The sequence below is a fragment of the Lytechinus variegatus genome, chromosome 3, assembly GCF_018143015.1.
Source record: "Lytechinus variegatus isolate NC3 chromosome 3, Lvar_3.0, whole genome shotgun sequence".
Taxonomy (NCBI): domain Eukaryota; kingdom Metazoa; phylum Echinodermata; class Echinoidea; order Temnopleuroida; family Toxopneustidae; genus Lytechinus; species Lytechinus variegatus.
The window spans coordinates 45,996,656-46,012,460 of record NC_054742.1 but is presented as its reverse complement, the minus strand read 5'-3'; the positions used below and the strand labels follow the sequence as shown (position 1 = coordinate 46,012,460).

The window sequence follows — 15,805 nt, the reverse complement described above, 5'->3', positions numbered from 1 at the left end:
TAACAACTTTTTAAGAATGCCTAAAAAGAATTTAGAAGTATCAGTTCAAGTATTTTTTCTGGATGATGAATATGTCAGTGCTATTAGTCAAGAAATTTTAAATTTATTTAAATTTGTTCTAAGCAAGACTTGCGAGAATCTTTCCCAAAATAGCATGATTAAATTCTGAAAACTCCCAAGATGGAAGTTTGAAGTTTTGTTTATGCTTCTTCTCTATACTTTAAAAGGGGAACTCTATCCTGAAATCAGGTATGTTTTGATGAAAACAGAAACTTAAAAGAAATATATCAATAAAGGTTGGTGAATATCCTTTAAAAAATGTAAATAGTTAAGATTTTTTCTTCAAATTTTAATCTTTTGATATTATGTCAGAGCAGCTCCACCATGCTACAGAATCCCACTTTCTATAGTTCTTGATACTAGTAATTGAAAATATTTCTCTCATAGAAATATTTGAAATACCTGGTAATGTGTTTAATGATATAATGGCCCAGCTAAAATGCCATTTTCAATCTTCTGAGAAAATTGTATTTTATTGAATTCATATCAAATGACATATTGGAGAGCTATTGGATTCCCCTCAAGCCTTCAATGACATTTGTATATTTTGGCGGCCTTTTAAAAAAAGTCACTAACTTGACACCAGGGGCCATAACACAAAGGTTAGCGATTGATCGCACGCTTGATTCTCACAATGATAATAATATTCCGCATTTATGTAGCGTTTAACACATCGGAACGTCTCTAAGCGCTTTACAGATATATTACTACCCGGTCATCGGATCCTTGCATGCCCGCATACAATGTATGCACCTTCTCCACTCCCTGGGGAGCATTCCAACAAGAGTTCCAAGACTCAATTACTAGGCATACTACATAGGCTTTTGCATCCTACCGGGTACCCATTTAACACCTTATTTTGTTTTGATACAGCTGGTTTATAACTATTGCACAGATTTTATCATCAAATGCTATTTCCTACTAAAAAAATATAGGATCATAAATGTTCCTTAGAACTGTTAATGGGAAGAATTAAGGTGTTGCACCTGAATGCATATTGATTTATTTTATTGACCCTATTTGTTCAGTTTTACGTGAAATGATATAGTGAATATATAGAGTTAAATAGTAATATTTACCTTGGATTGTTTATTCTTTTCATTAATGAAATTCAAGATCGATTACTACTTCATACAATGAATTTAACTCTTGACAGCAATGAATTGCATTATTTCTTGTGCCTGAGTATATTTTGTTGAAGTATTTTTTAAAATATGTTTTGTTGGAGTATTTTTTAAATGAGTATTTACCAACACCCACTTAACTTGTGCCAATTAATTTAGTAGGTGAATTCATATATTTCTGATTGTAGATATTGTGTATTTAACAGTATTTTATGTCTTCCTTTATCAGTGATTCAGACTTCCTTCTTTTTTTTTGCAGAAAATAGACCAGAATTTCAGCCTTTATGACATCATTGTGGAGATGAGGAAACAAAGACATGCCATCGTCCAAACAAGGGTAATCTAACCTTAAAAGGCTGATCTCTCCCCAAACAACTAGTTGATTTGAACAAAAACAGAACTTGTCAGACAAACATAGCAGTAAAAACTTTGCCAAAATGTGACGTAAAATAAAATTTTATTGAGTATTACGCACTAGTGTTCAGTATGAAAATGGGGGAGCCTGTGATGTTCTACACATTGGACTTTATTCTGTGAATTTAAAAATTTCAATTGTTATAGATGTTTGTAGATTTGTTGAGGATCTCCACCAAAGCACAATGATTAGTAATAAAGATGAGTTTACATCATGATGAATCTAACTAAGTTCTGCATTATTCAAGGAAAATTGAAATGATTCATGAAATAGAATAGTATGTGAATAATTGGTTCTCTAATTTCCATATTGTGCAAATAAGCAAAACTTAAAAAATGTCATAATTTCATTATATTACAAGTGATTGCAAGAAATTTTATGTGAGATTTCCCAGGAAAATAATAGTGTTTTTAATGAGGTTTGTAGTCACTTTTATTAATAAACTGTGATTAATGCACCTGTTTTAATACCAAATTGTCAGACACTCTGTCAGAATTAACATGAATGTGTGCCGACACAAAAAGAGTGAAACTGGCACTCATGTATTATGACATGCATAAATCAGGCAGAATGATTTGAAATTTGTTATTGATTTGTTATGGGGCACTCCATGTAAGAGTCATTGTGATATTAACTTATAATTTCTTTTCAAAATATTGACATGTGCTTTTTGTGCAATCATTCATTGTAGAATCAATACGAGCTGGTGCACAGAGCAGTGGTTGACATGTTTCAGTCGCATCTTGGTATTAAACCAGAGGATTTTGGTCACAACTATGAAAATGTTCAACTCAAGCATGAACGTTTTGACCATGTCGAACAGGTTAGTTAACCCATTGGCTACTAGTGATCATTGTACAACACCTAGTGGTTTTACAGCTTTAGTAGTAAATTAGTTAATGTGAATATTATCTATGAATTTATCATTAATATTGATCATCGTATCACATCATGAATAATAAATGAATTTCATGTCAAATTTGTAATTTATTTTTTACTGTTGGTTAATCATTACATTTCTTTAAAGTACCAATGATCAATTAAATACATGAAGATGAAAACAAAATAGAGCCATATATTGAATTCATAGAGATAATAATTTTTGGTGTACCTTGCCATTTGTACATGCAAGATTTTGATTTCAATCGCAAGATAAAAGCTTTGAATCCTATTAAAGTCCTAAACTCTAGAGGAGGGTATTAATCAATATTTTTTGCCAATCCCTTTTTTTCTTATAAATAAGAAGAAAGTTAAGAAGCATCAGACACTAAAGACTTGTAGTAAGATAATTTACAGACTTTAAATCTTTCTTCTGTCTTGTTGCTTTAGCCAAGAATGCCACCCAGGGTACCCGGACAGACCGGAGGAGCAGAGAAGAGAGACTCAGCAAGCCATAATTACGTCAACATTAATGTCTCATCCACAGGGGGTAAAACCATTTATCTTTGATATCACCTAAGTAGAAAATGAACATAGGAGGCCAATTCCATCAAATATCTAGGTCTGACCCTTATGTTTGGGACCTTTCTAAAATGATTGTCTCCATCTATCAGTTCATATGGAAATTCATAATGCTCTGAAATAGTCATGTCGTGAATTTTGAACAATTCATTAATTGATTTAATGCTGTAGAAAATGGGGTTGGACATGACAGAGTTTATTATTTTATGGACTTGCCCGGGAGGTGATGATGTTAGTTTGAACATTTATAGATCATTATCTTAGGAATTTAATTCTTATCTTAGGAATTTAATTCTTTTGTAGATATGGGGCTATTGACAAACTGCTGTCAAGTATCGAGAGGATGCAGCTGATAAAAAAATATTTAGTTATACCCTCTCCTTCCAGACAGAGTGATCTGGAAGTGATCAATGCCAAAGCAAATCCCTGCGTCATTACTTGACAGGAATTATTTAGTGTTCCAAGTGGGAGAACAATCATATTGAATAAATATTGATGTGATTATCATTGGAACTAATTCGTTCATTGATTATTGCTTGACTGAAATTCAAACACAGTATTGAAATCATGACAAACTCATTTTAGGACTCTAGCATCTAATTTTCACATACTCCCACAATTTTTCCAATTGTGTTTAATTATTGAGTTTTGTGGGATAGATGAGTTGGTCTGAAAATCTTCACCAGTGGTCATTAAAACAATGTTGAGTTTTGGTAAAGGGTGAAAATGTTGAGACAATATGGTGATTCATCCTTTTTTTGCATCCTTCTTTCTACAGCAATAGAGTCTCCAGAGATACCAATGCCCAGATTACCATCTGGACCAACCAAATCCTCTAAAGGCTCAGACAGCCCAGATGGTACCATCTATGCCAACTGTGATGTGCGTGCTGGGTCAGGAGACTCGGGCAAGCAAACACAAGATGCTTCACAACATAGTAGCAGCAAACAAACATCACAGCCAAAATCTCGACCTAGTCCCGATGATCGCTACAAAAACAACTTCAAGGCAACACTCTCTGCCTTTAAGGACTTTGAGTTGGACGTTGGACCACCTCAGACGTCCCCACCATCACCGACTCCCTCATCATCACAAAACAAACCCAAACCCACACAGGCAATCAAGCCTGCTGCTCAGGGTAAACCACAGATAGCTGGGAAACCCAAGACCAAACCTAGCCCACCTGTCAAACCAAGCTCAGTGGATGTCAATACAAAGCCAGGGTCTGAGAAACTAGGGAATGGCGAGTTTGTGAAAACAGTTGCCACCAGGCAAAATTCCAATCCCGTAGGAAAGCCAGCACATGTTAAGGATGCCTCTCATTCAGCAGCTAAGAGGGACGCACTGAAACTACCTGTGAAGCCAGCAAGGCTTTTAGAAAAGAGTAAATCAGAAGGTGATGGAATGGGGTCGCCAGGGGTAAGACAAGGCCTGGGGAAGCCTTTCTTGAAAGGGGCTAAAGGAGATCGTCCAGCGCAACCACCTCCTAAACCACCTACAGCAAGCTCAAAACCACCTTTACAAAGAGCAAATGGTGAAGATAAGCCGAGTGGGAAGGGTAGACATGATTATGAAGAAGTGCATATAAGTCCTCCAGCAGATAAGGGTAAGGAAACTACAGAGTTAACAAGCAGCAAGAACCTCCGGGGTTCGCCCACGCAGCAGATGGACTCTTTTGATGCAAAGGATAGTGGCATCGTAAGGAGAAAGACAGATTCATCTTCTAGAAAGCTTTCAAGTGGTTCAATTGGATCTGACAGCAGATCCTCTCGCAAGAACTCCGAGGAGTATGCTTATGTGCAGCAACCGACGAGCATAATTGATAAGCTTTTAAAGAGCGAAGAAGCAGCAGCAAGTCCAAAGCCAGCAGGGAGCATGTACGCAGAGGCATACTCAGAAGTACCCAACTCACCTGTCAAGCCTGGTCAGAGAATGTCCACTTCTTCAAAAGAGTATAGCTATGTGGATACCAGTAAGATCATACCTCCGGAGAAACCCAAACGTGGGGAGAGTGTGTCTGGTGGCAACGGCGACGGAGCCTATGATCTTGTAGGAATTCCCAGTAATGACAGTACCTTTGATTCCTTCATGGATTCAGACAGCTTATACTCACCGACAGGTAAACGGGTTATTTATTATACAAATAATGCACGGAATTGCATGCATGCAGGGCCAAATAATGAAAGATGTGCGAGAAGAGCCAATGGATATACTGCACTGAGGTCCACAGGACCGAGTGCGGTATATCCATTTGGCGAGTCGAGCACAAAATTCATTATTTAGGTCCTCTATGCACAAGAATGCGTGCATTGTTTGTTTTATACACCCCCCTCCCATGTTACTGAGTTTCCCCGAATGCTATATTTGATCTAAATTCTAGATAATTTTAGACAATTCCAGACCTTGCACTATCCTGCACTCTGACGTCAGAGTGCAGGATAGTACATTTGGTATGACATCAGAGTGCAGAATAGTGCATTTTGGATGCAATAGTGCAACGCTGAATATCATGTGATCCGATTTGGACCAATCAGATAACAGAACATTCTTGGGAGTTGTATAATGTGTAATAAGTTAATACCCCCCCTCCTGATTTGTGCCTAAACTGATCTTGACATTGCATTGGCTCAAATACCAATGAAGTGTTAATACTGCTGTTTGGAACATAAAGCCTGTGAAGATCAGGTGAAACCATGTCCAGACAACATCATCAATTTGATTTAGAGGCCATTTGGTCTCTTACACACTCAAAATTGACCTTTGCTGAATATCTTAACAATGTTCTACAGGAGAGTGTTTTATTGATATTTTCATCCAACAAGTTGTCAGATCTAACATCTTTCCCTAATTTTGATTGGCTGAGAAGCACAGTTTCTATGGTAATTTTTTGATAAAACTTGACTTGTCAGATAAAACGTCCGACAAGTCCCTTCATGAAATGCTCCCCAGAAGTCTTGTGACTTATAAAGAAGCATTTATAACAAATATCTCATTCACAATAGTTGATTAAGTCCGGACATAAATGACCAGGGTTGTGACTACTCTTTGAACATCACCAAATTTGGATACCGGTATTGCCTGTTTTCTCTTGCTGTTCAAATGTGCTAAATCCATAGACTGTAATTACTTGTAGACGATACCTTGATGTAGAAAGATGATGTGCAAGTAAGTCCAGTTCGTCTGTTGTTATAATGAAAAACTCACTAAACTGCAATTCACCCTAGGGTTATGAATACTTGTGAGCACAACTATATGGGTGCTGCAGCCTCTTCCTATTTCATGAAATTGTATTTTATTTTTACTATCTTTAATCAGGCGAAAGCATAGATATGGATGATGACATTCCAGTGGTACCAGCTAGGACAGCACAGTCATATCAATTAGTAGATGGTGAGTTGAGGAGTAATTATCAGAATTAAAGTTACCTAAAGAAATCTTGCGAGATTTTCATGAAATATCTTGTCAGGGATTTTTTGCTGAAGCCAATCAGATGCAAGGATTGCGTAGCTTATTAATAGCTGAGAGTGTAAGTCACTTTCAAATTTCCCCATGAAAAGCTCCTTGATATTGGAGCATACAGTGTTCCCTTGGATGCTCATAATGCTAGGCAAGAAACAATTCTCTTTAGTAGATTTAATTTCAACTAAAGTTTAATAATACTAGTTACAACATTTCTTAACCTATAACAAAGAAGAGATATTAAAGTATGTGGAATATGATGTTGTAAAATATTACTGCCACACCCTTAAAAGTTAGATTTGGGAATGTACTACAAAGATTTATGATTGATCTATTCCATCTTAACTATGGTACACCAGCATCCACCATCATCTAGAATGCTTATCTGTCCAATTGTATGCTTCTTCAGGTGATGAAAAAAAGTGATTTCTAAGATAAGGAAGTTATGGTCTGATGTAACCCTTGTATATACAAAGTCATGGAATATTGCTATTAAACTAGAGTACTGATATCGTTTTGTTTTGAAAAGCCCATGAGATTTGGCACACACGTTTGTAAAGTGATGAAGACGTGCAAGATATGATGTATTTCCTTGTTATGGCAACAGTGCATTAAATAGTATGCATGTAAGTCTGGAATATTGCTGATTGACTAACTACTACTCCCAATTTTTTTGTAGAAATGCTTTTGAAATTATACTTACATTTGTTCTAATTTCTTGTTCCGATTTTGGTTTAATTTCAGAGGAGGAAAAAGAAGAAAAGACCTCAGGTTCGGGGTGAGTGTTGTGTTTATAAGGCCTACTTCTTGCCAAACAATTTGTTAAAATGTTGATTTCAATAGTGGTATTCAGATAGCTTGTTAGGTTCTGAAAAGTTGCAGAAAGAAAGTTAAGTTCATGATTTATTTGAGGTGTCATTGGCTTTGTTTTTGAAAGACCTTATTGGTTCTGTGGCGTAGTGATGTCAGAGCAATCATGCAATTTTTGACCTTCTGAAACTTGATACTGGATAAAATGCTAACCATGTACAAAATACACATGCAGTGAATTCAAGAAACAAATATATAAACAAAAATGTAGAAATGATGGAGGAGGGAAATTTGTAGTTTATATGTGATTTTCAAGTGTAAATCAATACTATGTGGGTCATTTCCATCCCCAGTGAATGAATGGATGAAATAAAAATAACTTGCCACCACTGTCTCGGGCAGGGTTCTTCAATCTCCATGTTATAAAATGACAAAAAATAGCAATATCTCTTCTTTTTTATTGTTTTGACTATGTCATATGTGTAGCATGGGTCAACGAAACCTCTCATTATTTGATTTGATTTCAGTTCTGTGACTTTTCTTTGTTGTATCATTCTGTATTCACTAATAGTAAAATGAACAAAATGAAAGCCAGATTTGCAAACTCAAGAGATATCATTGGGGAAAACAAAGGCAAGATAGTCAACAATACCAAAGGACTCTTCAAAAGAGTAAGTTAATTGTTATTATTTAAGATGTCATTCCGTATCATTTATTTGTTATTTCTTTAAATGAAAGATATGTTTCAGGAAAAAAATAGAGAATGAAATAGTTTCTGGAAAGGTTAATGATAATTTATGTTGGAATGATGGTGGTGATGATGATGATGATGATGGTGATGGTGATGGTGATGATGATGATGATGATGATGATGGTGATGATGGTGATGATAATGATGGTGATGATGATGATGGTGATGGTGATGGTGATGATGATGATGATGGTGATGGTGATGATGATGATGATGATGATGATGATGGTGGTGATGATGGTGGTGGTATTGGTAATAGTGCTGATGCTGATGGTGTTGAAAATGATAGTAATAATGACTGATCATGGTGATTGTGATGATGGCAGTACTCGTGTTGATGATGTGAAAATGGCGGGGAAATTTGATGATGATTTTGATAATGATAGTGAAGATAATGATGGATAACCCAATTGTTTTTATCATGAAATGCTTTTCTTGTGCAGCCTGATCTAATTTTTGTTTGGTCTTTATGATTTTTTGTTTAGCTTGGAGGTGCTTTGAAGCCAGAGTTGAGTCATACTGCTCCATCCCCTGAAACAGATACAGCAAAACCATCAAATATCAATGATTTATTAGGTAAGGACTCTCCCTCCTCAGATTAGTCTGAGCGTTCTTGAATGACACAACGCTTGTATCATATGATTTATGAATATGTGACTTCTTTGCATCTAAATGCTTGTTATAGGTCATACTTCAAAATATAGGATAATTGAAGAAAACAACCCTTATCCATTCATAGTAAGTCCTATAAAGAGCATTTAGGAGCAATGAAGGTTGTATCCATATGTCGTGCAATAAAAAGTCATGTTACCAATACTCGCAGGCTCTGAAAGTGAGGTGTTTCATATATATATTTTCACCTTTTTCATAACACTTCACACCACTTATTAAGAACACTTGAATGAAAATGTTTTCACATATAGGCATATTGTTTTTGTTCATGTGTTGGTAGTAGCTTATTCCATATTTCTAACCTTCATAATTTCACCAAATTCATGAAAAGATATATATTTATTTTTTGTGTTTTGTTTTATGATTATTTATGCAATATTCAGTACACCAAGAATCTAATGAATGAAATTTTACTTGATGTACATATTTTCACCTGTGTTAATAATTCATCTTTACAGACTGCACAGAAATGTTATTTCTAACAATATGCTAACAGTGGCCCAGTTACAACCGGTATTATATCCTACATAGAGAAAATCCTGTATAGTGATCAGTTCAAGTAGCATCATGTGACCGAATATATTTCAACTATAACGTTGCGTGACGTCAGACCTCGATATATTTTTGGATATATCGAGGTCTGACGTCATTATTTCACAAAACTGGATATCTAGCTAAACTCCCGGGCGTTCCGGCCAGCGCGCTCTCTCTCCCGGGCAAGTCCAGTGATGCGTCGATGCAGGCACTAATCTGCGTTCCGCTGAGCGCGATGGCTCGGGGAAAAGTGGGTAATTCAACTCAAGTAACCGGACTTTGCAAGCTCAGCACATAAATCTTGGTTCTAAGTTATTAAAAGTAGGATATAAAACAAATATATCAGGCGTTTCATTCGAAAGCATCGTGGGAATTATGTATCCTCGGTTGGACTGGCAAAGCTACTATACAGTGCGTATCAAAAAAAAGTTTACACTTTGAAAAAATTCTGTAAAATTATACATTTGTAATATCCTGAAGATTTTTCCACATTTTAACATTGGCACAGATCCATTTAAGCAAATGACGATATAACTATCAAAAAATATTTCTGCTCGAGTGAGCACCACTTACTTTTGAAAAGTTAGTGAAAAATGATTTGCGCAGAAGTTTGAAATAGTTATGCGAATAAAAGTAGACCTTAATCATGAAGAACACGTGGAATTTAGCTAGTTGAACTGATTTGAAGATATCTTTTACCTTTCTTGACTTTTGCTGAAGTGGTTTACGGTACACCATGTGGAGTGTTATAGAAGCAGTGGATAGAAGAAGAGAAGAAGTGGATAGGCGAGAAAGTGGAGATTTGAGAATAGAGTATTCTTTCTTGAGAATAGTCCTGAAAAGGACTGTAAACCAGAAGGAATGTTGAGTGAGAACAGCTTGAGTAGTAGAGCTGATGAGGAGATGCTGGCTTGCGTCGGCGAGTAGAGATGATGAGTAGTAGAGTAGAAACGTCGAGTCTCTCTACTACTCATCATCTCTACTCGCCGACGCAAGCCAGCATCTCCTCATCAGCTCTACTACTCAAGCTGTTCTCACTCAACATTCCTTCTGGTTTACAGTCCTTTTCAGGACTATTCTCAAGAAAGAATACTCTATTCTCAAATCTCCACTTTCTCGCCTATCCACTTCTTCTCTTCTATCCACTGCTTCTATAACACTCCACATGGTGTACCGTAAACCACATCAGCAATTGTACATGCCACCATGCAAACCTTCAAACAACATCTTTCTTGACTTGTTTCTTTGCCCAAAACACTTCTAAAAGTGCATTTCACCCCACCCCACTCCCCCATACACCGAGGCCATCGTGACGATATTTGCTTTACACTGAGCTGTGATTTACATGAAATGGCTTAGGCTTGATTTTCATTTTGTTAATCATTGTCAAGCTTGGGAAAAGTGTGGAGAAACAGGTATTAAGTGAAAAATGAAATGTAAACCCACTTTAAATGATAAAAACTTAGTGAAAAAATGTTGGGGATGTCTGATATAAACTTTTGTTCAGATTCAGTTATGTCCTCAGATCCAGCTGGCACAAAAAGTGTAAAGGTTGTGCTTACCAAGTGCTGAAATTTCAATTTGGGTGGAAAAATTGTTGCAAAATGTTTGAATGTATCCCTTTTATTTCAATTGACTTAAAGTGAAAGGGAAATGTATGAGAAATGTTTAGCAGCGAAAGTTTGATTTCACCCTTTCCCCTTGACACAGCGTGAAAACAAGCATTTCTGCGCAAACAGATTTCTGCGAGCTTTACAAAAATGGACAGTGCTCACTCAAGTGTAACATTCCGTCAAAACTTTTACTTTCATTAAATAGATGAGACCCAAACCCAAGATTATATGTGAAAAAAATTACCCACATATTGTATATTCTTTAATTCCCAAGGCTTTTTCAAAGTGTAAACTTTTTTTTGATACGCACTGTATAGCTACTATACAACAGTACTTGCCAGATCAACCTTGGATAAATAATTCCACTATACCTCCTCAAAGCCTGATATATTTGTTTAATGTGGCAGTGATGCCGAATCTTACAATACATTACTTACACATTGAAATAAATGTTTTGACTTCAAAGATATGACTGGGCTTACCGTTAGCACTATGTTAGGCTAAAAACGTTTCTGTGTGGCTGGCACAGATTGTTATCATGCTTAACAAAACCTGTAAAGCTTTTATATGAACATAAGTCAATACCAAATGGACATGAAAATGATAATTTGTATGAAAGTAGCTTTTTACATCAAATTCTGATTGTGAGAGTGAATTAAAGAAGAAACTGACACAACATGATTGGGAAAGATTGCTCACAATACACTTTTGGGTTGACGTTTATTGTAAACTAATGGAATTACTGAAATAATGGTAAATAGGCCCAATTCTACAGAGGATCACATGTACTGCGAATAGAATCTGAGCTATGGGGACCACATACAAATGCCAGAGCGGTCTATTACAGCTGGATGGTTTATCAGTCATATAATGTTAGGGTGCTTAAAGAGTAACCATGTTCAGTTGCCTAGTTTTCAATGACATTCTTCCTATATATATATATTTTTTTTAAATAGGTTACAATGATTGTTTTTTATCTTCCCCTTAACTAACAGCTTACAACATTTGTAGTATGGAACAACTTATTTGTCTCTCTTTTGCTTTGTCAATATCATGACTGTGCAAACCTTTATCACTTTACAATCCAGTTGCTATAACTGACTTTAATTTTAAAAATCTTACCTGTCGTTGTCTATAAGTAATGGTGCTCTAAACTCAAGAGATTATGTAAAATATGAAATCCATTTCATTTGTGTGGTTGGAATGAAAGCAAAAAAGACAGTCGTACGTGGTTCTATCAGCGATCATCCAGTCTTGGCCTTTACCACACCATTTTGCGTGTGTGGGTATGCAGCAAGTGTAGCGAAATAGACTCTGCCAAGGTTTTGAGATTTGACCCGTCCAAGTTTGAGATGATGCTGTTATGTAATGTGTATATTGGTCAGATTTAGTGATTGGGTTAGGGCAATCTGTGACAATGCACTTCTCATGTTGAACCTTTAACTCATTGCTTTCATTCACAATCATATTGACTGATTCTTGAAATGCAGTTTATGATTTTGCTCCAATTTTGCTTAATTGCACAATTATTTTTTTTTTCTCTTGCTCTTTCACAAACAAATTTTTGTTTCACAGAGAAAACACTGTTAGATTACAAACCTGCATATAAAGAAGGCCCTGTAAGCTATAAAGACCAAGAGATTGGTAAGTATATTGCAACCGATGAAGGATGTGGGACCATTTCACCAACAAAATTTCATTGTGCTTCTACTAAGCTGAGAAGGGCACCCTCACCCATTTCATGATATCATAACCACTTTTTTGCATTGCTTGAGAGAAAATGAGAGACATTTCTTATGCCTCATTTTTAATTAAATACTTGCTCCACCTCTGATTTATTGTTTTAAGTCATTTTTGTTTATATCGAGAATGCTGTTTAAAAAAATGGATTTGGTTCCAAAACTTTAACAAACTTTTGCAGGGTTCAAAAGTGCTGCAAGTGGGTTAGATGCTGCAATGTTCATTTAAGATCCTAGACTGTTTTGAAATCTGTTTCACTAAAAAAAGGATGATTGGCAGTACTTCTAAATACCTGCATAAATTTTGTTGACATAGATTGAGAATGCTGGATTTGGTAGCTCTGTGGGATGTTTTTTTTTCACATTTTCATCTTTCACTAAACTGTTAATTATCCAAAGAAACCTTTATCTTGAGTTTTCTGTGTTCCATAATCAAGTCAGTTCATTAGTAATCTTTTGTTAAGACATTGATTCTCATTAATACCCATTACATAGATCCCTGGTGGACTTATAAGCTTGTTGGTTCCCTATGTGTATTTGCATGCTTTCAAAGCATTCACACAAACAAGCCAACAAAAGGTTTCAAAGTGTGCTGCTATTAATGTTAATGTTCAGACCATGTATTTCACTTTTTTTCAAGCAATTATACAAAAATTGAATAAATTGATATTGAATTGTGGTCAATTAACTGAGTAAATTGGGAAAAGAAACAGAGTAAATATATCAAGAATACTTTGTGAGAGCCAGGGGCGGATCTAGGATTTTCCAAAAGGGGGAGGGGGGGGCACATTTCTCAGAGGAAAATTTTGACAAGCTAAAAAAAAGAAAATAAAAGGTTATCATCCAAAAATTTAGGATATATTGTTCCAGAAAAAAAATTGACATGCAAAGAAAAAAAGGCCTTCACTTTCAAGGGGGGGGGGTCACACTTCTGTTTCACCTGCATTTTTACATTACAAATCTTAATTTTGCTTCTCAAAAGGGGGGGCACAGGCTGGCTGTACCCCTCCCCCTAGATCCGCCAGTGATGAGAGCTGTGCTCAAGTACTTACATTGCATAGTTTATGAGTTTGCATACAGTACTATGTGTGTTCATGGGTTAATATCTTTGCATACCTATTTGGATCTGAAGATTACTTTTCTTTTCATGCTCCGATGTGCCATATGCTCTTGTATTTTTTGGTAAGCTATCTGAACTTATGTTTTGATTAACATCCTTGATCCTAACCTCTGAAATGCTAATTAATTGACTACTCAAAGTATGTAGTTTTAATCCTCATCTATGTTATATCTACTCATTTTGCACCCCATCAGGTTTCCCCAAAAGAATAGGCAACCCAAAGCGCCCAAGATCGCCACCAAGCAGCTGGGGAATCACAAGTGCTCATCAGGTCCGTTTATGAGCTCCTTCATCCCATCGTTTGCTGTTTAACCATGGACTATACTGGAACTTGGCACCCTCTGTACAGAGTCTATGGGAATCACAGAATACAATAGTTAATGTGTTGAATTAAAATGATGTAATAATGGTGAAATCCAGGAGAATGTTTCATGAAGGCTCTCCTCGATGATTCTCACCGATGAATTTGATTTCAACCAATCAGATGCAAGGATGGGATGTCAGTGGATATCATTGACATATTACTTCAAGATGCACTTTTCAAGAGGTTTTTCTGTGATATTGTTTTGGAAAAGTCACCTTGGTCATTCAAGAACTAAACTAGTTTTAAACATTTCAACAGTATACCACATCTGATAATCTACAAAAGCTAATGACAAATAAATTCATAAATAAATGAATGAATAGAGAAAGAAAGAAAAAAGTAAATAAAGAATTCATTTTTCAGTCATTCATGATTTTATTTATTCCTTGTCTGATTTTATTTTAACAGTTGCTTTCCTGATTTTCTTTTTGTCTCACCTGCGAAGCAAAGTGAGACTATCGGCGCCGCTTTTCCGACGGCGGCGGCGGCGTCAACATCAAATCTTAACCTGAGGTTAAGTTTTTTAAATGACATCATAACTTAGAAATTATATGGACCTAGTTCATGAAACTTGGCCATAAGGTTAATCAAGTATTACTGAACATCCTATGAGAGTTTCATGTCACATGACCAAGGTCAAAGGTCATTTAGGGTCAATGAACTTAGACCATGTTGGAGGAATCAACATCAAAATCTTAACCTGAGGTTAAGTTTTTGAAATGTCATCATAACTTAGAAAATATATGGACCTATAGAAAATATATGGACCTAGTTCATGAAACTTGGACATAAGGTTAATCAAGTATCACTGAACATCCTGCATGAGTTTCACGTCACATGACCAAGGTCAAAGGTCATTTAGGGTCAATGAACTTTGGCCGAATTGGGGGTATCTGTTGAATTCCCATCATAACTTTGAATATTTATGGATTTGATTCATGAAACTTGGACATAATAGTAATCAAGCATCACTGAACATTTTGTGCAAGTTTCATGTCTCATGATTAAGGTCAAAGGTCATTTAGGGTCAATGAAATTTGGCCGAATCGGGGGTATCTGTTGAATTACCATCATAACTTTGAAAGTTTATTGGTCTATTTCGTTAAACTTGGACATTAGAGTAATCAAGTATCACTGAACATCCTGTGCGCATTTCAGGTCACATGACCAAGGTCAAAGGTCAATGAACTTTGGCCGAATTGGGTGTATCTGTTGAATTACCATCATAACTTTGAAAGTTTATGGATCCGATTCATGAAACTTGTACATAAGAGTAATCAAGTATCACTGAACATCCTGTGCGAGTTTCAGGTCACATGATCAAGGTCAAAGGTCATGTAAGGTCAATGAACTTTGGCCATGTTGGGGTTTTTTGTTGAATAACCATCATATCTCTGTAAGTTTATTGGTCTAGTTCATAAAAAGTGGACATAAGAGTAACCATGTATCACTGAACATCTTGTGCAAGTTAGAGTAGTTTTCAAAGTCAGCACTGCTGCTATATTGAACCGTTTGATGCAGGTGAGACGGCCAGAGGCATTCCACTTGTTCACTTTTGAATCTTAATTTTCACTATAAATTAAAGCTTGAAAATGCTGTTATATCATTTTCAGGAAAATACATACTTTGATTTAGGGTCCTGTTAAGATCTGTAATGTGTTGTCAGCTGAAGTGGTTTTATAC

General features: G+C 36.0%; 1 protein-coding gene across 2 annotated transcripts in view; it reads left to right on the top strand.

Annotated features, from left to right (window-relative positions):
* The window catches only part of LOC121411167, a 76,011-nt gene extending 61,532 nt beyond the window's left edge, over window positions 1-14,479 (top strand). For both annotated transcript variants that reach the window (XM_041603723.1, XM_041603724.1), the window contains 10 exons: window positions 1,444-1,521; window positions 2,291-2,422; window positions 2,929-3,028; window positions 3,839-5,179; window positions 6,376-6,450; window positions 7,264-7,297; window positions 7,901-8,000; window positions 8,566-8,656; window positions 12,475-12,543; window positions 13,953-14,479. In XM_041603723.1, the coding sequence (XP_041459657.1) occupies window positions 1,444-1,521; window positions 2,291-2,422; window positions 2,929-3,028; window positions 3,839-5,179; window positions 6,376-6,450; window positions 7,264-7,297; window positions 7,901-8,000; window positions 8,566-8,656; window positions 12,475-12,543; window positions 13,953-14,041 (2,109 nt within the window). In that variant the 3' untranslated portion in view covers window positions 14,042-14,479. The remainder of the gene's footprint in view (window positions 1-1,443; window positions 1,522-2,290; window positions 2,423-2,928; window positions 3,029-3,838; window positions 5,180-6,375; window positions 6,451-7,263; window positions 7,298-7,900; window positions 8,001-8,565; window positions 8,657-12,474; window positions 12,544-13,952) is intronic.
* The last annotated feature ends 1,326 nt before the right edge of the window (window positions 14,480-15,805 follow it).